Below are 25,698 nucleotides of genomic sequence, written 5' to 3' on the forward strand. Positions count from 1 at the left end.
GCTACTCGCTTGTACACTTAACTTGTGTTATCGTTATGGCCTAATATCAATCCGGTTCCAGCAGTCTCTCTCTCTCTCTACCCTTTTTTTTTATTTATTTTCCAATTTGCCCTGTCATCCACTCGGTTAAATTTTGGAATGGTTCAATATGTTACGTGGAGAATTTATTATAGTTATGTTAGCATTAGGCTTAGCAAACTTAATTGGTGGGTAGCGGGAAAGGGTTAGGCTTAACGTCTTTTCGATTCGTGTTTAGGCTTAGTGTCTTTATTGATTGTTTGCGAAAATTAAATTTAGACTAAGGCTTAGAAATTAGAATATTTGTATGTTTACAAATGTTTGATTAGACTTTAAATTATTTATTGGTTAATAAACATTAAGATATGCTTTTAAATATACTTAGTTTTCAAGCTAGGATGAACCATACCATTTACCCAAGGAGACCAGTCTAACTGGAGGACTAAATAGTCTGCACTTTAGTCGTCAAAGTAGCCTGGTCTCCTTGTGTAAATGGTATGAACCCTCCTACGCCTAGCCTTAAAACTATTTGTTTGAAACTATATAGGCTTAAGATATTAGAAAAACTGTTTGAAACCTTTAGAATAGCAAATCATTCAAGAATTAAAAATGAATGAATTTATCTTCGTCATTCAAACCCCCCTCCACAAACTTCACCTTTGAAAAATATATAAAGAAACTAGGGTAATCAAGGCGTCTAGTTCTAGTAATATTAATGATCCAGATATTTGATTGTAAATTAAGTGGAACAATTAGGCCTATACGTAATGTTAATTACCACCACATCCCTTAATTTTCCCGACGGAACTAAAAAGCCTTCCCAATAAATGATAACCCTTTTTTATTTCACAAAGTAATTGAGAACAATATTCAGACGAATTGGTAAAATTTGTTTTTAAAAAACTAATTAGTATACAGTTTTTTCTTTGTGTTTTAATACCTCTCTCTCTCCATCCGAGTTGACCCGACTGTCTTTGATAAATAATCTCTCTTTGAGAAACTGCAGCGTTCTTCTTTATGAGTTGTTGAAACAATGGGGAGAAAGACCTCATTCGGTGTTTGGCTGAAATCGAGGGGCTAATCACTTAGCGTAATCGGTGTACAGGAATGTACCTTTGACTGTTCGAAAGGATTATCTGAAATCTTTAAAATCATGGTCCAGGAACACTGCGAGTGATTAGCCCCTCGGTTGAAGTGATGTGTTTCGCCAGGTTAGGCTACCTCCGTGTGGCCCTCATCTCACCACACTATCTTTTTATTTTTTTCTTTTTTAAAAACTAGGATCATTAAAATATTCGCTGTTTTTTTTTTTGCTAAATTTTAACTCGGATCTAATTTGCATACCAGCGCGACCACTTTTTCATTTTAAACAAAAAATTTGCAAATTTGTTCGTGGTAATTATACTTGAGCTACTAAGGAACTATAAAACGAACGAACTAAAACATGAACTAATTTTAAATGCTAATTTCAATTTTAATTTTAATATCGTTTTTCATCCCCTATGCTTTATAGTTACTTATTTGAATTTTAGTTGGGGTTTTTTGGGGGGGGGGGGCAAAGTATCGTCTGCTAGATTAGGGTTAAGATAGAACCTTGATTGGGCTTCGAAGTTGCCAGTCCTTATTGTTTGAAGCCATATTTAAGGTCTTTGTTTATATTATACCGGATTTTCCGTATTATGAAAAGAAGGTAGATATCATGTAAAGATGTCCGTTACGACATGATCTTCCGGTATGTAAACTACATTAATTTCAAGGGAAAAAAACGTTAAATAATTGATGTTAAAAAATTTATTCGGCCCCCCTTAAATGTTACATTACATAACCCTCGGAGGCAGATGTTTTTCGTAATATATTAAACTGCATCAACGTTCGAATTCACCTTTATGTCGAATCCCATTCAGTTCCAACTTCCTTTGTAACAATGGAGTTAATCCTACGGGAAATTCAATGTATGGCCTGTAGTAGACCATTGAACCTTATTGATCACGTGACTCTGTTCTTTTATAGACCCTAATATTAGCGAGGTTTTTTTCAAAACTAACATTTGAGTGATGTCACTCGCCGGAAGTTCACCCCGCCAACGTTTCTTTCCTTCCGCCGGCGCCATTTCCGGGAAAGAATCGTCACTAAATCTAATGACAAAAGAAATATGTTAAACGTTAATACCGCTACCAGGTTAACCTGTTCAGATTTACGTAAGGTTTAATTTGGGTTTCTTTAAATGTTAGGACAAGTCAACTTTGTAACATCGTAATGTGTTAAACAACGAAAACCGTTGTGCATGCGCTTTTTGGGGTTTTTTTTTTAATTGAGATAACTGGGGTTTTTTCTTTCTTTTTTAACAACTGAAGAAAACTGACCTATATTTTTAACAACAAAGAAACTTTTTCACTTTATTTGTTAGGTACGAAAAAGGTGGTCCTTTTGAAATGTTTTTAACTAGAATATATTCATACGCGGTGGCAGCTTTTGGGTTTTATTGTTACGTGTTGGGTTTGTTTAATTTCTTTTTTCTGTTGCCTTACGCTGAATTGTATCAAAATTGTTAAAAGTGTTCCAAATATTGTGGTAACAGTGGTAGAATTGAAGTGCAACAGTGGAATCAATTTTGAGTCTAAAATTTAACTTCTATTTCATTTTGACAGAAGGGTACACCCCCTAAACAAGTTACGAACATTGAATCTGTGTTTTATTTATGACCCCCTATAAATTTAATTAAGAATATGAAAGACAATAATGGCTAATTTAATTAGGGGTCATCCATAAAAAACCCATCAAATCGTAATTTGTTTTCAGTGACCAATAGAACCCACTGACTTACTTCGGACCTACCACTTATTTTGGAACAAAAACCCTGTATAACGCGAGGGGCTAACCACTCGGAGAGTCCCTGTTCAGCCTGTTCACTGTAATCATTTTAGTACAGTCAAAGGTACATCCTTGTACATCGATTACGCTAAATGACTACCCCCTCGGACTCGGCATAACGCAAAATTTGAGGTTTTTAAGTTTACTAATAGATATTATAAATAATTTTGAATCTATGTACTTTAAAACGTATAGGAGCAAGTATATGAGATGATTTTATCTGTTTAAAACGCTTGAAGACAGAGAGTACAGAACCATAAACGTACCACCATACACATTACGTTTATCTTACCGTTAGATATAATTTATACATCACCCCCGTTTTATATTTGCTATACGGGCCGGCTGTCATAGACTAATGGCACCCCATGTAAATTTCCCCTTTGAGCTTAATACGGTCGAAGGTAGAGGGCTCCCATTACTCCATAAGTCGGTTACTTGTATACTACGTGTTTAGTAAGTTATTATGGCTCAAGGAGAACTAGAAGATCCGCATTTGGTACCAGTTTTCAGATAGTACGCCACCGAAATTATAAAATTTGTCTATCTATATATATATATATAAATATTGAAATGAAAACGTATACCAAGTATATACGTACGTACATACCCCTTTCCACATCTTCTTTTCCCCGCGGCTTAACCCTTTCTTGGAACAATTAGAGTATTATTAAATCATAATCAACTCCCTAAAATGTATGGCGATGACGTCGTTCTAGTTGCCTTAATTGTGTCAGAAGTAAATTAATACTTTACTATATGTTATCAAATTCTTGTTAAGAAATATATACAGGGTGTTTCTGATAAGTCAGGCATACCATAAATTAAGGGGGATGTTCTTTGGGAAATCGATTTTGAGTCGAAAATTATGTAACCTTTATCTTTGCCACAAGGGACACTGTTTCAAATCGAGTTAAGATTTCAGTGTTTTATGGATGACCCCTTAAATCTAATTAAGAAGCTAATTGAGACCATGATTTCTAATTTAATTAATTAAAGGGGTCATCCCTAAAACACTCAAATAAATCCTAACTCGAAAACAGTGTCCCTTGTGGCAAAATGTTATAGATAGAAGTTACATTTTCGACTCAACATATATTTCCCAATTGTATGAAACCAAAACCCTTGGATTTGATAACTTCACCAATAATTTTATTAATTTACTTCTGATTCTTCGGGACTGTAGTTATTAAAACCAATGTTCCCCATCTCTGTACTTCTTTTTTGTATGCAACATAGAATCAAGATCGAAGAATATCTCAGAAGAAGAATCCCGTTAAGGGTCATTCGTTGTATTGGTTCCCTTTTAGTTTTGGAGTAATAGCACCGCCTTCTTTATATCCCATAACTCTTTAAGCCGTCGAAGGCAGGTACCGCCGTTACTTGTCTTCATTCCCTCCTATACCTATACCTAACCCTTTCCTTCCTCGATCTCATTTTCTTGGTTAATCAAGCTGAGAGATTGCTTGTCATTGTGTTTTGCGCGCGCACCCTAGATATGTCGAATGAAGTATTACAGGGGTTAGACCAAAGAGACACCGTGTGTTCAATCATGGTAATCTAATTATCAGTACCTCTACTTAGGTGTCATAGGTCAAACTATAAATGGTTCAATCATAAATGGTCCTGAGTTGACCAGGAAACATTTGAGGTCATGATATAATCAAGTCTGATTTATTTATTTATTTCTTATATCTATGATCTTTCTTAATGGAAGCTACTCGAATATTCCAATTGTCTTATGTCACGTGTACATAATATATAGAGTAACAAAGGGACCAAGGCTTAGTGACGTATTTTATGCATTAATAATGCCTCAAGGCTTACACCCAGAAATGAAAGGACAGACCAGTGTTTGCCAGACCGTTGGTGAGCCAAAAGACTGTATTGAGAACTTCTATTGATTCAGTTCGAATCAGTTCTTGACTAACTGAACTGAACTGAACTAAAGTTAAAGCTGCGAGGGGGAAGGCATTTTTTCTAGCCCATTTTGTGAAAACAATCTATAGCCTTCGATAACTTATAAAAACGTAAGGTGTTCTTTCAAGCAAAAAGAAAAAAAGATTGTTTCTTATATTTTTTGCGGCCATGTCTGCGTAATATAACTTTTAGTATATTTTGAAGGAGGGACTACATATGTGGTTGTGTTTTATCACGATAATTTCTACTCCCCATTTTTCTCGGATTTATGGAAGCGTACTTCCACATTTCTTGTTTTTTTCCGTCCAGGTGATTTTCGTCATAAAAATTGTTATTGGGTATATAGAAAGTTTCAGAGTTGAATTGTAGGTATTTTCGTAAGGTTTCTACAGAGATTTATGTCATTTCAAGAGTGTCTAACGCTAAGCTTAGAGTTATAAGAAGAAAAGTAATTTTCTAAGTGAATGATTCAACCAAACATTATTTGAGTTGAAAATAATTTTTTTTTATATAACACAACTTATATAATACATCTTTAACTATTAAACCAAACCTTGGCCCAAGCAATAACTTGGCTACCTTCCTTTCTAGAGAAATTAGGTTTAAAGATCGTAATAATGTTTTGCGAGAGAGGTGTATGATATATCTTTTAAAAAGCCCCAATGCGTCTATTCAGGTGCAACTTTTGTCGAATATGTATAAACCCAAAACTGATTTCGCTAAGTAAGCTGTAAAGTTACGCCATATTTTGATACCGGTTCTCCAAACTCCCCTAGAGGTATTTTCCACTTTAAAATGGGGCTAAATCTTAATTTGAATAAACGGGGAGCCCTTGCAGCAGCGTTAAGTACCACCAAACTTTATATAAACCCCTTGCAACGTTCCGTTACTCTTTGCTTTACTAGTCCGTAGAGAGTGGGATTTCGGGGACGTAGGGGTTAGAAAGGGTTTAACAGAAGTCAGTTTATCATCTCTACGTGTTGGGGGAAGTTAGTAACTCTCTTTGTAAACGCAGTGTTAAACAATTTGAAACAAAAAAGGTGAAGTCGTTGAATAACAAACTTGAATAATAAATTTATAATACTTTCCAGTCAAAGCTATTCAAAGTATTATATAAATGTCGGAAATTGTGTAAAATTTGTAGGCAATTAAACTAAAGAAGACCGAAAACTGAACACGCTAAGCCTTTGTTTCGTGTTTCAGTATTCGTATTACTATTTGAATATAAGCAGTCGATAAAGCAGACGACAGTAAAATGTACTTAGATTCTTAGAAGCAACGAGTCAGGGTTCGAAATAAGGATTCTTTTTTTTTTTTTTTTTTTTTTTCAAACTGGTCCTCACTTCAGACTAGGGACCCCTGGTGTCTTAAATGATTAAACTAGGCCCAAGGATCTGTGCCCCTTACCGTTTATATAAAAGTGGTCCTTGGGACCAGTGACGCTCGGGGTTTGAATTAAAAAAAGTGGTCCAACGATTTAATAAACTACTTTTTGACTTGTTTATGCTTGGTTTATTTCGAAGCCTGCACGATGCAAATTGCTACTTTTGAATTGTAAGTTGTAACTCTGATGTTTCAGTTGTTAACTTCTTGATTCTTATTTGCTTCTGGTTACGTGTGGGTATTAGCAGCGCGAGTGAGTCGATAACTTTCACGGGGAAAATCTCCCCCTCGTCTACTCCATATCTTTTAAGTCAACATTTAACGGCAAGCGACATAAACCGTGAATCCCGCCGTGATATGATCCAAAGTAATGGAGCTATTTAAAGTCAATGTCGCTTTAGGATTGAAAATTAAAGTTAGAATTGGGTCAAACCGCGTTAATAACGCTGCCAACTGATATTGTCTACCAAGAAGAATTCATCTAGGCTTTATTATTTTTTAAGTTTTCTGTTATTAGGTAGCCATGAAAGTTTCTAGTTATAAAGTGGCACCATCGTGGTTAAATAATGGAACCTTATTATACTTATAGTTTTCAGGCATGGAGGATTCGTACCATTTACACAAGGAGGCCAAGTTACTTGCTGTACTTTGGTCCTCTAAATAGACGGGTCTCCTTGCGTAAATAGTGTGAAACCCTCCTTGTCTGAAATTCAATTTTAACCCTACCTAGGCTATTCTCGGAGATAAAATGCAATGGTAGCTCTAAATTATTATTAAACTTTTGATGTTATATTTCGTAGTCTTTGAGCTACTTTGGAAGCGACAAAAATATCCGCAACGCCACTCAAAGTGTATTTGTCCTAATAACTGAGGGACAATCCACTTCATTTAACCCTTGGTTAATTAAATAGGGATTCAAATGTATTTGGTGAAGTGATAGACCCCTCTTTGTCTTGAAAACTCAATACAAGTACATCCGTTTCGTTTCAAAGTCACACCGTTTGAGATAGCGGTATCAAATTAGATTAAATCTAAAGTATTTATTATTCAGCTGTAGTTTCCTGGATTTTGGAGTTTATATTATACCGGTATATTTGACGGTAAAGAACAGAATTAGGTAGGACCGTAAATTACTTAACCTTGAACATTGGGATAAAACTTGGAATTTAAAATTTAACGTCTTCCTTCTTATTGAGGCCTCCTCCTAAAGTTCTTATCTATATTTGAAGAACTTTCTCTAAGCCTAACGTATCTGTTTATTCCCGCGCAATTAGGCCCGGAATAGTAAAGGGTTTTAATTGAAGTTTTGCAGACGACGGTCTAATATAACCAACCAGTCAATCATCTTTGAGGTTTTCTTTAATGATTAGGCTTAAGTAATTAAATCTCTCGAAACATCTCTCCCTAACCCTTTAGGAGCGCCGTTAGGTCATGGGTAACAAGTAACACACTTAGTAATTCGTACAATACGTGCGATGGGTTCAAATTCAAACCGATTTGAGCATACTGCGATAATTTCTAGTTGTAAATTTTGATCGTGATGCGATAAAGTTCAACTTTTTAATCGCTTTTTCATCGCATTCGTTCCACCATTCGTTCGTTCGTGTTTTTTTAAATGCTGCACCGAACCAAGCTTGACGAATTTAGGCTTAGCTTTACACCTAATTAAGCTAGCAGACGTGAATATTAAGAAATATAAAGAGAAAGAAAAACATAAAATCATAATACAATTGTTCATTATCACGCGTCTGAACTTTGATATTTATCGGGACTTTTTATTAAGCGCGTAGATTTTCTTTAAACATAAAATCCCGGAAGTTTAATATCTTAGATTATTTTAAACAATTGTTTTACGTGCGTTACTTGGTGCATTAAGTCCGGTGTCAGAAAAAAATAGCTGTAAAGGGTTAAAGTTATAACCATAAGTAGAGTACAGTTCTTAAGTAGACAATTTTTGACATATTTTTATGTCTGTCTGTCTTATTGGGCAGTTTACTAACTAGTAAAGGTATCAATTTATTTATTTATGATACTATAAATTAAAGGTTTGAGGTGCATTGTTTATTGCATTCTAGTTGTATTGTTATTTATAAAATTACAGTCACAACAGGATTTTAGAAAAAGAATTAAAGAAATGTTTCACAATTAAAATTTATTTTCGTTTCCAAAATTCCACGTAAAAACCCCAAATAATTATCAAAATTATATTTAATTCATTCGTTGGAAAATTAAATTTTTAATTGTTGACAAGCTTGGGTAAGTTTTAAAACTGAACAAATAAAAAAGCACGTCTTTTTGATTGTTGACGGAAGTAAAGATAAAATTAATGAAAAATGTTTCAAACATTTTTTTATTGTTTTTTATTACTTCTTCATCTTTATATATTTTTTTTGTAACTTATAAAAAATTAAGATTGGAAACAATCGAAGTTAGGCTTAGCAAAGGTTATCGTTCTCAAAGCTCAACCGTCGAAGTCTTTTGTATTTGTTACACATTTTTTTACTGTGCGCCGGCCGAGTCTCTGAAATTAGTGATGCTTAGCCAAACATTATACAAACATTGACGAACGTTTTCTATCGGTGTCTTGTATGATCTTACGAATTAGTCAACGTTACCTGAGACTGGTACTATAGGTAAAGATAGCCGTCTGTCCCAGTTGTAATATAGCCAGATAAGGTTGTCTTAGGTATATTATAACTAGTAATATCAACACATCACCATCACCGGAACGGAATCTCCATTCTTCCGTTTCGAGACACGCAGCTATAGCGGCCGGTAGTGAAAGATGGCTCCGACCTACGGCGGTGTTAATTTAAAACTCGTTACACTGAAGAAAAATCCCATGGATAAAGACAGTTTTTTGAAGGATAATTACATTGTCATTGCGTCTATTCTTTCCTCGTGAATCTGTGTGAATTTATGAAGGTGGTCCATGAATATTCTGAATCGCCAATACATAGTTTTCGGACAAGGAGGATTCATACAATTTACACAAGGAGGCCAGACTCCCTGGTAGAGGCAAAAGCCATGCCTCCTCGTGTTTAACATGATTTTGCAGGCTGTAGTTGTAGTCTCTTTACCACAACATAAGTTATACTACATTCATTATTCGTGTTTCATTTGATTAAATTCATTAAACCGCACGTGAACTTCCATTTCACGAGACGATTATCGCCTCTTCTATACTGTTAATAGAAAGATACCTTTGTAGAATTGGCAGTCTCAGCCCTTTGATTGTATCATCGTCAATGCATCTTTAATATGTATTGCTTTTACTCGCTTTTTTTCCCTGCTTGACTTATTTCATTTTGCTTTAAGGGGTTTAGTTTTCGTTATATGTTTTTTTTTCTTAATTTTATTCCTGGAAATAATTTTCCAGACGTTTTCCTTGAATAATTTGTGGGAAAGTTGAAGTTTTTTTATAACGGAATTCCTGTCCACGGCGTACTATACATAATGAGATGGGAAAAATATATTTAAATGTATTCTGAATTTTGACTATACCGGAAGGATTTGATATTTTTATTTAAAGAAAATTGGTGTAATTATTTTAAGTTTTAAGTTTACGAGGTCTGTGATTTGTCATTTTTGGAAATGGTTTTTTGACAGTTTCCGTCAACTTAGTTGCCGTGAACGGTTAATAATTCAAATTCATTCTGGGAAAATTAAGTAGAAAAAAATTCTTCGTGTCTACTGTCTAGACTATTTTACTTCATGTTATGGCTTTTATTGTACGTTAAGCTCAATGCCTTACTATCAATTTTATATGTCTATATATGAAGAAAAAGAAAGTACTTGTCGTCCAATAGAAACCACAACGAAGACCACTAATTAAATTTGGAGAGTTCTTCGCTACTACCTGCAAGATAAATAAGAAATTTTAATTCCATAACACTCCAGGCGAACAAATAAGGGTTCAGACTGCTGCATTCGTTCCTTTGCTATTGAAAAAATATATATCCGCACGCGATAGTTTTTCCGTGGTTCTTCGATGTCAATACGCCACACAAGTCGAGGGGTCCGACATCCACAGTCAAAATATCGTACGGGATTTCGTCAGATATTTCGTGATTTCGAAGAAGATTCCATGATTTTGTCGAAGATTCCGTGACTTTATCGAAGGTATCGTGATTTTATCGAAGGTATCGTGATTTTATCGAAGATATCGTGATTTTATCGAAGATTACGTGATTATTATCGAAGATTACGTGATTATTATCGAAGATTACGTGATTATTATCTAAGATTACGTGATTATTATCTAAGATTACGTGATTATTATCGAAGATTACGTGATTATTATCTAAGATTACGTGATTATTATCGAAGATTACGTGATTATTATCGAAGATTACGCGATTATTATCGAAGATTTCGCGATTATTATCGAAGATTTCGCAATTATTATCGAAGATTTTGTCACTTATATCGTAGAAAATTTCATGATTTCGTCACATATTTCTTCAAAGGTTTCAAGACATTGCGAGGAGCCTACCGAATATCTTACCCCTCGAGGTTAAGCATCTTCTAAACCGATCCGAAAAAGAAAAAAAAGATTCAACCTTAATTCCGTCTGATAAGTACACTAAACGAGAAAAGAAAAAAATAATAAAAAGTCCAAAGAGATTTATCGTTTGGTGGTCACAAAGAGTATAGTGGAGAGGACCCCGGAGTTCAATCAACTCTTCCTGCTGCAAAATTGACTTAACTTCATCATCGGACCATGGCCTCAACCTGCAGAAGGACTCGCGGTTATACACTTTCTATAGACATCAAATGATAAAAAAAGAGAGACAGACAAAAACTAGATTGATTCGTTTTTGTTGAAGAAGACTTGATTGTTCCAGTTCAGGAATTCCGCAGGGGACATTAATGCGTGCTAACATTGGGAATAACTTCTTTTTAAACCGAGTTATAAACCACCCGCCCTTCCTTCCTTCCTTCCTTGATTGTGGTTTGTAAACCTCTGTTTATTGAATCAGGATTTGGCAACGAAGGGAAAGTATACTTCATAGACCATTTCGATGCAACTAAACTCTGCCTTCCATCTCGCTGTAGTCTCTTTGTAACATGAGAGTGCGCAGAGATGGCAATGTATCAACCCCCTTGTAAGTACTGATACTGAGGGTTGCCTACCCACTTGGTTTAGGTTGAAAAGGTCATAATAACCCATAATGCACTTGGGGAACCCAGCGAAAATAGTAAGAAAAACAACCTGAAACCAGATTGTTTACTTAAACGCGATACCTTTGATTAACGTTCTGATGTCATGATAAATACCTTCTTGGTACTGCAGTCTCAGAAGTCTCCTAGGAACTTTAAAAAATGTGTCCAGTTCAGTTTATTTTAAAAGGTCTTATCTCGATCCTGATTTGTTAGTCAGAAAAAGAAAACTGATTAGAAATTATAATTGCTATAGCTTTCTTCATCCCCGGAAGTCCATCAAAAAGGGTTAAAAAAAATTCACGAAACTACGCCTTGTAATAAGAAAAGTTATTTAACCTCTTGTTCCACCACACAGAAGAACCATATGGAATGGTTTTCATAGAAAGTATAGGCTCTTTTCATAAAAAGTCATCATAACAGTTTAGTTGTATTTTCTACCATTTGGAACCATAGCAACGCAAAATATGATACGCCTTTGGGAAGTATGCGAGCTTTCTTTTCTTGCCAATATATTATGTTTTTTGGAATGCATTGTACAATATGGAAACTAGGAAATAGTATATTCGAAAGAACATTACGTAGCTCATGTGCGTGCTGTACACGTCATTAACCGCGTCGTCGGAGTCTAGACTGGACTAAAAAGCGTAAGCGTATCCGGATAATAAAAAAAGGGATAGTAATATTATGATAAATTACGTATAAGCCAAAGAAAAATATTGTTATTTTCTTCTCGGGTAACCAACGGAATTATGACTTGGTAAAGAAGAAACTTTGCCGGTAAAATGAAAGGGTATCATCATTCACCCTTTACTTTATCCGTTATGTAATATACCTGGCATAAGTTTATAAGATATGTTCATTCCATAAGTTTGTCATTGGTTCCAAACTGGAGCTTGTCATGAAGTGAGTGAGGTAGGTCATAGATTCAGGGTAAAGCGAGGGAGGCCTGGTGAGGCGCTGCTGTCAAAGGCTTAGTATTGCAGACTAAATAGGACCTAGATGGAAGTCCTAGCTGCAAAATTAATTAACCATCGAGTGTAGGACTTCCAGTTCTCACTTCCGTCGTTCTCTCTCGAACTAGCTCGAGCTGCAAGAAACTCTCTAGCATTACGAAGTATAGGTAGTGTCGTTATACTTATGGAACATATCACTTATAAACTTATGCTTGTGATACTTCATTCAATATGGTTACGACTTAGGTCGTGTTACACTGACGGTGGGTTTTTACCTTAGGGGATCTTATAACATAAGTAAAGATAACGTAATACCAAGGGTAAATAACTGAATGCGTGTATAGTTAATAAACTTCTTCAATATGACCCCATCAGACATACGCGGAGGTTGACCCAAAACGCCTAGAGCGCAGGCGCCGAAAGACGAGGTGGAACGTAAGGCAAAGTTTTACCCTCCCCCCAGGGGTTTTCCTCTTAGTTAGTTACATCGAAGAGGCTTTTAGATGCTTTATTATACCTCCTTTGGTCGTCCAATCAGAGTTATACTTGAATATTACTAGACGATATTACGTAATCATTTTTAATTCTCTCCAATAAGAAATTAGTTAAACTTTTGAAGCACTTTGGAGATTGGAACATTTTTGGTTAGGTTCATGTTTATAGATTTCTTTGTACTGTCAAATCCTGCAGTAAATGTAACTTAGGTTTGTCCACCCATAAGTATTTGACTTAGTTCTCTCTTGTGATGTAAAGTGAAATTCTATTTTCGGTATTTTTACTAACCCTATAGGGAACAACTACATACGTATCTGTTATAGACATATTGATTTTTACGCATTGACTTTAGCTCCTACATCTTATTCTCGCAAAAGTGTGGGAAGAAGTTACGCAATTCGGGGCTAAAAATACACCACATACCATTATTTCTTCCCAACCGGATTTAGAATATGTCCGTCTCAATTTCAAACTCTCTCCTTTTCTCGAGGTTCTTTTTTTACCATGTCAAACCTAATTTACGAAGTATCCATGATGCAGTTTGCGGCGAAAAACAATATCTTATGGGCGGTTTGAGTTTCCTTTTATACCAACTTAACCAGCGTCTTTATCAGCCGGATGAGAAAGAGAGAGTACATTCTCTTTGGGATACACCCTACGCTCTTAAAGTTCCTATTTCTCAGACTATACTAGAATCCACCCTTGAAAGGAGTACAGTTGCAATATGTAAAGCGTGTTTCGAACTGTGAAGTTTCACCCTTTTTAAGATAGCGTTAGTACTAAAAATCAATATAACGGCACGCCAGCAATAGCCACCAAGTCTCTAAGACTGATGGGTTGGTAACTTGGCATTGGCATTGCTGGGCAAAGAAAAAAGGCTTTCTTTGCCCTTAACACACAAAACTCTGTTTCATGGTTTTTGGCGTAGGTAGTGGGCACGCGCCTTTACATTGGGGACCCTTTGTTGGTATGGGATTCTTCTTTTTTAGGACCTCATAGTCGACGTTGGGTTTTGTTGACACACGTTTTCGGGAAAAAAAGGTCTGGTGGCTAGCTGGGTCTATGAATAACGGCAGGTACATATTATGAGAGGCATTGTGTGCATTGCGCTCTTTTTGGCTATGGTTGTAAGTTGGGTACATGCGCGTTGTGTGAGGGTTGAGAAATGAACATCGTAGGGGACTGTATTGGAGGTTTAAGTGGTCCCATCTTTTGCACTCTTTTGTATTTCGAGAACACCCTGAACCAATTGAATTATCACTCCCCATTAAATTTCGTAATTTGCACCCACAGCCAATCACAGCTTCTATTTGTATTACGTAATATGTACCCTCAACTAATCACAGACTTGCTCCCTATTTGGAAATACCCCGAACCAGAGGCCTGAACCTATCACTTTCCTTTGACTTTTTTAAATGTGCAACTTCAACCAATCACAGCTTAATTCCCTTCGTAAAACAACCCTTGTCCAACCAATCACAGTTAGTAAAACACAACCCTTTGACCAACAACGGCTCCTCTTACGTAAACCCTTCCAAAACATAATACATTATCCCTATTTTTGTTTATTTTTTAAAAGTCTACTCCAAAAATAGATCCAGACGTCTACCGTTCCCTTGGTAGGCTTCGTTAGTTTACAATCGATAATATCGAACACACAAACATAAAATTTCACTGTCTCTCTTTGAACAGTCTCCTTACCTCCAAGGAGCAGAAGAAAAAATTTAGCAAAATAAACGATTTAGATAAAAAAATTCTCCTTGGGCAGTATCGTTACCGGTCTTCCTAGTTCCCATATTTTATGGTGGTGCCCCTTCCTTGCTTCCTATATACCTCGACGGAGGTGCACGACCCCTGAGAAAAAGGGCGGGTACTTTTGACTTCGGTTCTTCGCCATCACGAGTTCAAACTCTTAAAACACACACAGCATATTTTTTCTTTTTTTCGCATAATGCTTGGGCAAGCGAAACTAATAAAATTCCAAGAGCATAAAAGTTTAAACGTAAAGAAACCGTACCGCGTGAAATTCTTGAAAGTTTTTTATTTTATTGTTTACGCTTCTGAAAAAGCGCGCGAGTGTGCAGTGCGTGCAGTGCCATGAAGCCTTATCAACGATATTACCACCACTATTTAACTACCGGGCATCCAACAGAATTCGTGAAATGATTCTATCACTTAAATGGTCGTTTTTTTTTTCCAACCTTTAAGACAAGTGAAGTTTAGGTTTACGGTCTTCTTTTCTTGAATTATATTTGTTAAGACGAGAGGTACTGTTTTTGGTTTTATCAACTTGTTTTTGGTATCTTTACCACTGCCGAATAAGCTACCGAATTCGTTAAATTTTTAATCAATTTTGTGTTTTAAAATATGATTTTCTTTTTAATATATTTTTAAATTAATAGATTGTAACTACGCTTTGTACTTATTGTAAAATGCAATAACGCTTTCAATAATTAAGAAATTAATAATTAGCTCAGAAACTGTACTTCTATATCTCACCACGTGTTTCATAGTCGCTTCATGGTTCATGAGTTTCAAGATTTAGGAGAGATTTGTACGTAGTACGCGGATATTAACTGACTATTTTAAGTGTCATTATACAAGAGTTTAACCCTGAAGTTATTTATCATCTGCATAAATATTTATAGGTATTTTCAATCTTAATATGATACAAAATAATACCCTTTATATACTTAAAACCGAACCGTTTCCTAGGCTGCATTTCAATCCACGCTTGAACGAGTAAACTTCAGAATTTCCCAAATATTTTAGTGAAAAAAAAAAAAAAATTACCAGATTATCCCCCACAATATTATCATTTATTTTTTTGCTCTTTCGGTCTCGTATTTCCGTAATAAATAATGCATTTTTGATTCATCTTCATTATTCTCCATTTTATTATTCATTATATTATACAGTACTTACTGACGTTGCGTAAACGAACGAACGAACCAAGGCCCTGCCTAATTTTAACTGTACTATAGAGATAGAGTATAGAGGTTCCCCTTGATTAGAAGAAAAAAAAGAAAATTTACCAGCATGAAACAAAGGATTTTGGGTATGATAATAAATCACAACCATTGTAGAAGTAACCCCCATTTTTACCCAGAAAAAAAGCTTCTAAGTTCTTACAAAATAATCTGCTGAACCACCAGATTTTTTAGTTCCCAGGTACGAATTTCATTCTTTTTTTCACCCTTAGTTGTTTCAACACTAGGGATTTTCAAAATTAACAAAAGTCTAATAACCCTCGTGTTTCTCTTATCCTTTAACTTTTATTACATTAATTTATTTTTAACAACTTCGCGATAATCTACTTTATAGAGAAGTTCTTTGACTAGTTATACTAGTTTCTTATAGTTTCACGCATTCGGAAGTAACCCCCCCCCCCTTCTTGCTGACTAATTGACCCATACGTCGTACCGTTGTTTGACCCAAATTTAGGGGATTTTCTTATAAAGACTTTTTGCCACCGTTTTGACAATGAAAAAAAAAAATTAAAGAAGTCGGAAAATTTTCTTCAAAAATGTTTATAAGTTTACAGGAAAATTAGTTACAGAAATACAACTACGTTTTTGTAGTTTGGTACTAGTCTAACTGAGCAACCATTGTTATGTTTGCTGTTTTAAAAAAATAATAAAAATAAGAATTCTTTGTTTTTTGTTCTGGGGGTTTTTATAGTCAAAGTTGCAGTTGATTCAAAGTACAAGGAAAAATGTTACTTTTTGGTACCTCTTGCCAAATGGCTCGAACTCTCTATACGTCCCATTAAACTTATTCAAAATAAGTTTAACGAAAAAACCTTAAAAGTTATTAATGTTAACCTATTTTTACTATAAATCTTTACTTTTATTAGTAACACTTTTTCTATTGAAGGAAAAAGTTATCTTTTTTAATTTCTAGTGTTTCATTAATACGAACATATAGTAGTAGTCTTTGTAACACTTGATTGAGTTAAGTTTCATCTTTCCCGTCTTAATTACCGCGCGTTAACGAATCGTTTTGAAGTTATTCTTCCATTTCATTTATTATTTAAGTGAGCTAAACGGGTGTTAAAATTTAAATTGTTAACGCGGATCTAACTAAGAATAATTCAGTTCGTTAAATAATGGTTTTATTTTTTTCGTTTGTTTTACAGAATACCTCGATGTTATTCGAAATTCCGACGACCGAGACTATTTTAGGCGTTAAAACCCTAAAATAACCTTTACAAAGATCAATGGAGAGTTTACGTCTCCAAATTGAAGCGTCCCTGGGACGTTCCCGAGACATGCTGGTCGAAGACCATTACCGGAGGATGCACTTTGAGGGGACAAGGCATCCACCAGGACATCCGTCTCCTCACCGGATGCCCATACACCTTTCGCCGGTTCATCATCGAATGGTGCCCGTTCAACAGCACCATCATCCGGCAATGGCCATTTCAAGTCATCCCTTGACGCAAGTCAACGTTCAAGGGTCCCCGACTAATCCTTCAACCGCTGGTGGGAAGTTGAAGAAGCAATTACATCTCTTGGCTAAGAGAACTATCGGGAAAAAGCAAGGGTCTTCCACGAAGGGTCCCAAATACCCGGACGAAGTTAGTCCCATCTATTACCGACATCCGAGGGACAAGTACGGGTCTGTTTCGGCCTTGTCAACCAGCGCCATTTATGGTGAACTAAGACCTCCTCCACCGTCATACGCCGCGCTGTACGGAGGATCAACGGGTGCCAGGCAAGCTAGTAACCGAAGAGGATCAGCGGCTGCTTTGGGTGGTGTACACGTCACCGCCCCTAGGAGGGTTGGTCGGGTTTCGGTTTCACCTTGGGAAACATTCCTGAATATCGGAGAGCCCATCTACGAGGATGTGGCTCAGGAAATGTCTAGTGCTTTGTCTTCGCCTCCAGAAACGCCGACTTCGATACCTTGCACTTGTCCACCGAGACCAGGAGGGTCTTTGAGAGTTACAAGTTCGTCCAGTATTAGCGGAAGTGGGTCCATTTCGCCCAGGAGGAAAAGCATTTTGCCGGAGAAAATTGAGCTTTATGCTCTGACAGAGGAAAGGTTGGATGGGGAGTTGAAGTCCCCACCTTCCGCAACGTCTTCTAATCAGGTAATTACATAAATTAACCTTATAGTTATTAGATTCTCTAATTTTGTGTTAAATTCACTTTTTTTTTGTTTATTCGTGTTTTAAACGGATGTTTGTATTTTCATTTTTAGAAAACCGATTCTCCCGCTCGACGCCACTCTCCCAAACATTCCCCTCCCAACAACAAACAAACTTCTGGCAGCAGCAACAATAATAACAATAACAAACACGTCAGACATCATTCCGAGTCATCGAACAAGATTAATGTTGGAAACCGTCGTATCACTTCACCTCCTGGCATGAGTACCGGTACCCGTAAGAAATTAGAGGCCAACAAATTCAGTTCCGTAGCCTCCCGGAAATCCATCTTGGAGTGCGATTTGACCGCCTACGATATGGTCAAGCAGTACATTAAGACGGCCGAAATGGACAGTGATGCTGACGAGGATGATCTCAGTGATAACATCGTCGAGGAATTAGCCGAGAAGAACAAAAAATTAGCCCCTCGATGGTCCGAAGAAAGACGTTCCACGGGATCTGAGAGTGACCCGGGAATTGGCGGTTCCGAAACGTCCATCGGAGGGAGACCTCACTCTCACGGTGGTAATAGGAAGTTGGCCGGGACAACTAGAATCGCACCAGTCGCTCCTTTGGGAATAGACTCTGATGATGGGTAAGTTGAAATATTAGTACATGTTCGTGGTTAGAAAGGTACCCCTTTCAAATTGAGTGAGATAGTAAAATGGCCATTACTTTCTCTTCAGTTTCGTGTCGGTCCCAGAACCGGACTACGATGACGATGAGGAGGACAGCGATGCGAGTTACGATCTTTCCAAGTTCAAGGACTTGCGTATCTCTTATTCGCCTCCTCCAGCTCGCAAACCCAACGTGGTAGTCCCGGCAAGCAGCAACCCTTCCACTTCACCCCCTTCGCGTTTCTCCAATAGTGCGTCTTCGGTCTCATCTTTATCTTCGGCGTATTCTTCACCTCCACAATCCAGCTCGGGTTCTTCTTCCCACTACCAAGGGTCGTTGTACAGCTCCAATAGTACCTATGGAGCCACGAGCGCCAGCGTTAATAGTGGCGGTAGAACATTTTCCAGTTCGCCCTCGCGATTCGCGACACCTCTTACTTTCAATCAGCCGCAGATGCACAATAACTCTAGTAACTCTAATTCTTACCAGAATCATCCAGCTCCGCCGCCTTTACCGCCTCCTATGCCGACCAATTCCGCCGGAATCAACCGCGTTTCGCACTCTCCGACGCGACCTTTGGCCGTGCCGATACCCAGTGTACCGCGAGTGAATACCAACCACGCGTTGTCACCGCCCGACAAGAGTAATCTCTCTCCTAAAAGGACGCTAGAAAGGCCTACAATACCGCCTCCGCCACCTCCACCCCCTCCTCTACCGTCGTCCGCTACGAAGGTGGCCTCGCCTTACGCTGTTTCTGAAATAACACCTCCTCCCTTACCACCCCGTTCTCCAACGACAAAAATTACGCCGATGCCCATGTCCACTTTCGCCCCTCTGCCTACGGTCAGTCCACCGACTACCAGCCCTCCTCCCATACCCACAACAACCACAACCACGGATGTTCCTAGCCCAGTGGCCACATCCGGTTTGGCCAACTTAACCGTCAGGTCTATTTTAAAGAAGACACCGTCGTCGCAGAGTACTTCCGGTAGTGGTAACGGTAGCGGTGGTTCAACGAGCGGAAGTTCCAAGCAAGTGCGCTTTGGTGTAGGACAGAACGACGAAGCCTTGGTGATAGAACACATCGAAGACAATCGCTGGGATTCCGAAGAGGAAGTGGCTGCCGAAGACGCCGTCATTCCCGAATCGGAATCGGATGACGGGCCTAGTCAAGCCACCAACCTTTCTTCCGGTTCTTCTTCGAGGACCGATCCTCAGATGATTGGTGAAGAGTTTCAAAGTGTAGAGACGTACTTGAAGTGTCCCAGCTCGCTACGAAGCTCCTGGACAATTCGGAACCCTAACAGTAACGCGAATAGTGATAATTCAACGACGAATACTACTTCCGGTGGCGGAGCTAGTGAGACTACTGGTTCCAGTTCCAATAAACCGGAAGAACGAACTTCTGGCATCGAATTCAAGGAATTTGATCCAGGTTAGTTCCTTATACATTTATTTTTTTTCAAGGGATACTGAAATGCTTGTTGTTGGGTCATGTTTAACATAGCCATTAATGTTAAGTACTTATGGACTTTAAGTATATAAACACGGGTATCCCCTCCCCCCTTCGTGACTAAACCTCTTCATTGTTAGATTTCAAAACAGTGTAAATCACGTCGTTATACGTTGTTGAAATTTTTCCCTTTGCAAAATTACCAAATCGTGCAAGTACCGCACACACAAATTCTTTTTGGGAAGACAGGAAAATGGAACTTAAACAAGTTTCATAAGGGGTTTTTTCTTCTTATTTTTAATATTCAAAAATGAGTGAATGACCAACCCCTATTTCTTGGTATTCCTATGTCTCGCGTGCCTCGAATTTCGTGAGGAAAAAAAGCACGATTTCAACACACAAATAAGTCCTTTTGTTCCGATATAACTAACTAGCCTTTATGAGATTTCAAATGTTTTTAAAACCCCTTTTTTTTTTCAAAAATATTCAACATCTGATTATTATTTATATTTAAAGTTAATTTACAGTAGCACACTTTTATTTGATTAAAAGAATTAGATTGAAATTTATTTTTAAAACAAATAAATTCTAAAATTAACTTTGAATATAGAAATACGTGATATCATAAACAAAACGATAATAACAAAAAAATTAAAAGAACCTAAATTTTAATTGGATTTAAATGTTATCTCCTCTAGGCGCGGAGATTATAATAATGGTTTGTTGATTCAAAAGTGAAAGTTTAAAAATAAACTCCTCCATTTCCAGGAAGTTAAATAATACTTCCCCATTAATTTTGGTTTATTTAATTACAAACAATTCATCCCGAATTTCCGTTTTTAAAATTTTAAAATTGGTAAATTATCTAATATTAAATTTGGGTTTAATATCAATGTTAGATAGAGAGCAACCATTTTTGATTTATTTAAAATTAAAGCAAACCCCAGAGGCATTTAAGTTTTTGGGCGGAACTTGTATATGTATGTTTGAAGCGGAGGAATATGGGCTAGATTCTTTTTAAAACATTTTTTTACGGGGTAATCCGCTAAAAAAGAAAACATTTTAACGCTACCTTTTAGGAACTGTTTTACCTTCGGCATATTTCTTAATCGCACTCGTGTTTTTTTTTTTGTCGAAGTTTATAGTTTTTGGAGGGAACGCAACACTCTGTGTGTAGTCGTCTGTACTCGGTAGTTGTAAGTATTATAAGTTGGCCTCGTAAATTGTCTCGAAAAATCCTGTTGCACTCATTAACGCTAACAGCGTTTGTGATAAGCCTCTGTAGGACATTTTTTAAAGTGGCTTTTAAAAGTGTTTTTTTGGGTACTCAGGGTTGTAACACTCGTTAGATATTCAAAAATAAGGTATAATAATTAGTGGAAAATTTTGATTTGAAACACAACATCAGTATCCAAGTAACTAATAGACCCCTTCCAAACAACAGACTCTGTTTTACACTTGACCTTTGAGAGTGGTCTATTTTGACCTATTTCTTTGGAAAGGGGGGGGGGGTTATAGTCCCTCTCCTTAAGTATTTAGTCTATATTAATAAGATTAATGAGGTTATTTTAACGGAGATACTGCTAATTAAAAATCCACCAATATGGCTACCAATGGTAAGACGTAGCTCTCTATAATATATAAGGCCTGAGAATCTATGACGTAACATCGGTAACCAGTGTCAACACACGGTAACCTAATATCTTCTGAGGGCACCCAGGGCCATAGTTGATAACAATCTCAACCCATGGAACAGTACCTTAATTGACTGAGGGTCCTTAAAACCTCTATATAATTGAGGACACTGAATTATCGTACACGTAAAGGCCAGGACAATTAAACAGTTATATGACGAGTGTTAAACCGAGATTATAAACTCTAATACAGGTGTGGAAAAAGGGTGATTTTTATCTCAATTTTTCAAAGCGAATATCGGTCAGTAAAAGAAGAGGTGATCTAATGAAGCTACGCGTAGATAGCCAAAACTGGTCTAGACTCTCGAAGACCCTAGACGAAACAACCATTTTTCACGCGGATCTTACTTAAGTCTTTACTATCATACCATGACTAGAAGAACCTGAATTAAAATATGTTGTTTGACGTTTATTTTTTATTTTTTTTTTATTTTTAAATCCAGTTATCTTCGCTTAAGTACTATAGTTAGGAAATGCTTGAAATCTCGTTCTCGTTCTGGTATCGCTAGTTTTGCAAGATCTGCAGAGAAAATATATATATTTTTTAATTTTCGTTGATATCTTATAGGACATAAGTTTATAAGATATGTTCCTTCCATAAGTTTGTCACTGGTAACTTAGAAACTGGAGCTTGTAATTTTGAAGTGAGGGAGGTAGGTCATAGATTCAGGGTAAAGCGAAGACGCCTGGTGAGGCGCTGTCAAAGGCTTAGTAATGCAGACTAAATAGGAGCTAGATGGAACTTGGTCCTGCAAAATTAATTAATTAACCGAGTGTAGGACTTCAATTCTCGCTTCCGTCGTTCGCCCTCGAACTAGTTATCTCGAGCTGTAAGTCTCTCAGCATAGCATCATTACGAAGTATTGGTAGTGTCATACTTATGGAACGGAACATATCTTATAAACTTATGATAGGACTAATCTAAGAAATCCGTTACCCAATGTAAATGTATAGTAGTGGTGGTTAAATATTTATTAAATCTAATGGAATTTCTAATCCGTAGGGTTTTCAAACAGATATATTGAATATTAAATAGGTTACTTTAATGATGGTTGCGGGTATTTTACGAACGCTGAATCAACATTTGTTTAATATTACAAATTAAATATAGAAATATACAGGGTGTTTCTGATAAGTCTGCATACCATAAATTAAGGGGGATGTTCTTTGGGAAATCGATTTTGAGTCTAAAAACTCCTATCTCCATTTTGCCACAAGGGATACAGTTTTCGAGTTACGATTTGAGTGTTCAAACTTCATTAATTAAATTAAACTTTTAGTTAATTTATACATAGATAAGGTTCCTTACGAAAAACATTTCAAAATTGCGAAGTGAAAATTACATTTAAATCAAAAAGAAATCTTGAAAATTGGAAAATTGTTACTTAAGCAAATTTTGAATTTTGGAAAAAAAAAATGAGATGAAATTTTTTTCCTTATGAATTAGGCAAGAATCCAGGTCGACATTACGATAATTCGAAATGGTTGGCGTTAAGAAATTTAAGTAAAAGGAAAGAAAAAAATTAAATTAAGCATAAATATTTCTCGGCTGTTATAAAATGATAAGATAATAAATTGGAGGTACCGGTTTCTTCAAATAAAAATCGAATAAATACGTAGGCTGCCGCCGTATTAATTTTGAATTTTGAAATTCCCCTTTGTTAAGAAGCTAACCTTCTTTTAGACATCAAAAGCAAAGTTTAAAGACAGAGAAAGAAAGAAAGAGATATTAAAATGGATCCCGGGTTTTTCTTTACGAGACGATGACGAATGAGGGTACCGTAATACCATTTCATAATTTTTAAACGTCAAAACGACGTATCTTCATGAAATTAATGCCTGTAGAGATACCTGGTTTTACCTCTAATAAGATTTCATGCTCTTTGGGTTTTTTCTTTCTTTTTCCGCGGTTGTATAGTATAAAGTGGTTGTCCTTCGTTAACCGTTAGTTATGCCAGTTTTGCCTTATACAATTAGCAAAGGTATTCAAGGTAGCGTTAATTCTTAGATACCAGTGTCGAGTTACGTTGGTATAAATTTATACGTTACCATACTCTAGATTTTTGCACTCGCGTTCCAGTGAAGTCGACGAGCGACTGCATGGTTCAACCTTGACCGAGATAACCGTTCGTTTGTGTCTGAGTCTCTGACTTCTTTCTTTCTTTACTGTTATAAGACTTAAGTTCGCACTAAGTTACCTACCAGTTTACCATTTAGATATGAATTATCCCATGAATATTGTTCATAAGGTATGTTCACCATAAGTTTGTCACTGGTAACTTAGAAACTGGAGCTTGTCATGAAGTGAGGGAGGTAGGTCATAGATTCGAGGTAAAGCGAGGGACGCCTGGTGAGGCGCTGTCAAACTATTTAGTAATGCAGACTAATTAGGACCTAGATGGAACTTGGTCCTGCAAAATTAATTAACCACAGAGTGTAGGACTTCAATTCTCGCTTCCGTCGTTCTCGAACTAGTTATCTCGAGCTGTAAGTCTCTAGCATTACGAAGTGACATACTTATGGAATATATCTTATAAACTTATGGTGATATTGTATTAGAAATAAGTACTTCATGAATGAATTCTGGGTCAAAAGAGGGGAATCATTGTTGGCATTCATGGTACAATTTAACGTGTTCATAAAGTTACCAACGGTATTTTATTTTTTATTAAATTTAAATTCCACGGATTGAATGAGATGTCACGATTTAACGTGAGCGGGTTTGTTGCTCGACATTGAATTATTTCACGCGATGTCACGCTAATGAAGTTTTAAAAGTGTGGTATATATTGAAATCATAATATCGTAAATCAAGGATAAGAAACTGAGGGTCACGTTTTGTTGACTTTTTTTGTAATTTACCATTGTTTAAATATTTCCTTCATATTTTGAAATGTGGTAAATGTTTATCGTTACTCTAGGGTATTATTTTCACTTCAAATATGAAGAGACGGTATTTGTTACTTAATTGATGGGCTTTAGGAATGACCCCTTAATTAATTAAATTAGAAATCATTGTCTTGAATCAGTTTCTTAATTAAATTTAAGGGGTCATCCCTAAAATACTTTAACCAATCTTAACTCGATTTGAAACAGTGTCCCTTGTGGAAAACAAAATGGAGATAGAAGTTTTCTAGAAATTTTCTATAGTCAAAATCGATTTCCCAAAGAACATCCCCAGACTTAATTTATGGTATGCAGACTTATCAGAAACACCCTGTATAGTGCTAGTTCACTTAAATATCTTCAAAAATGTGTTTAAAAACTCATTTTTATAACGATACCCTATACTTAAAATTTAATTTCGCCGCTAGGACCACGACCCACTCGTGGTCGTGGTCTCGTACTTAGACGTGATATCTCCCGTAATCTTTTAAAAAAATTCTTTCTTTATTATAAAAAGCGTCAACCCAAATAATCATTTATAATAAAAGGTGTAGTCACTTTTTTTGGGTGGTTTTTTTGGTCGAATTAAGCCATTATGTCATTCAAGCAAAGATAGACTCGCGTTTTATACCTGCGTAGAGTAAAAACAAGAAAACGCCTGTGTTTTGAATTTCTAAATTTCTGAATTTTTGAAAGAAATGAAGGGAAAGAATAAGGAGATTTTCTTAAACTTATTTAGGCTTAACAAATCTAAATCTCGGAATCTTTTTCTGGTTTTAAATAATAATCGAGCTAATAACAACTCATTTTGGAGGATTTGGTACCGATTGTTATTAATAAAAACTAATTAAAAAAATAATAATGTAGGAAGAAAAGTTGACAAAATTGTTCTATAAAATATCAATTAATTCTAAATTACTTTTAATTTTTGCTAAGTGTGATTAACTTTATTTCCGACGGTTATTAATAAAAACTAATTAAAAATGTTGGAAGATAAGTTGACAAAATTGCTTTATAAAATATTAATTATTTGAAAAATTACTTTTTAATTTTTGCTAAGTGTAATTAACTTCAAAATTAATTGAAAAA

The 25,698-nt window shown here is 36.3% G+C and overlaps 1 protein-coding gene across 2 annotated transcripts in view; it reads left to right on the forward strand.

Moving 5' to 3' along the window:
• Nucleotides 1-25,698, forward strand: part of RhoGEF64C (Rho guanine nucleotide exchange factor at 64C) — a 52,469-nt gene that overhangs the window by 16,339 nt on the left and 10,432 nt on the right. For both annotated transcript variants that reach the window (XM_089866418.1, XM_089866419.1), the window contains exons 2-4: nucleotides 16,945-17,901; nucleotides 18,012-18,553; nucleotides 18,645-20,011. In XM_089866418.1, the coding sequence (XP_089722544.1) occupies nucleotides 17,026-17,901; nucleotides 18,012-18,553; nucleotides 18,645-20,011 (2,785 nt within the window). In that variant the 5' untranslated portion in view covers nucleotides 16,945-17,025. The remainder of the gene's footprint in view (nucleotides 1-16,944; nucleotides 17,902-18,011; nucleotides 18,554-18,644; nucleotides 20,012-25,698) is intronic.

This window comes from Phalangium opilio, unplaced genomic scaffold (genome assembly GCF_054372755.1).
Source record: "Phalangium opilio isolate 3A_F unplaced genomic scaffold, DU_Popi_V2 ptg000017l_1, whole genome shotgun sequence".
NCBI lineage: Eukaryota > Metazoa > Arthropoda > Arachnida > Opiliones > Phalangiidae > Phalangium > Phalangium opilio.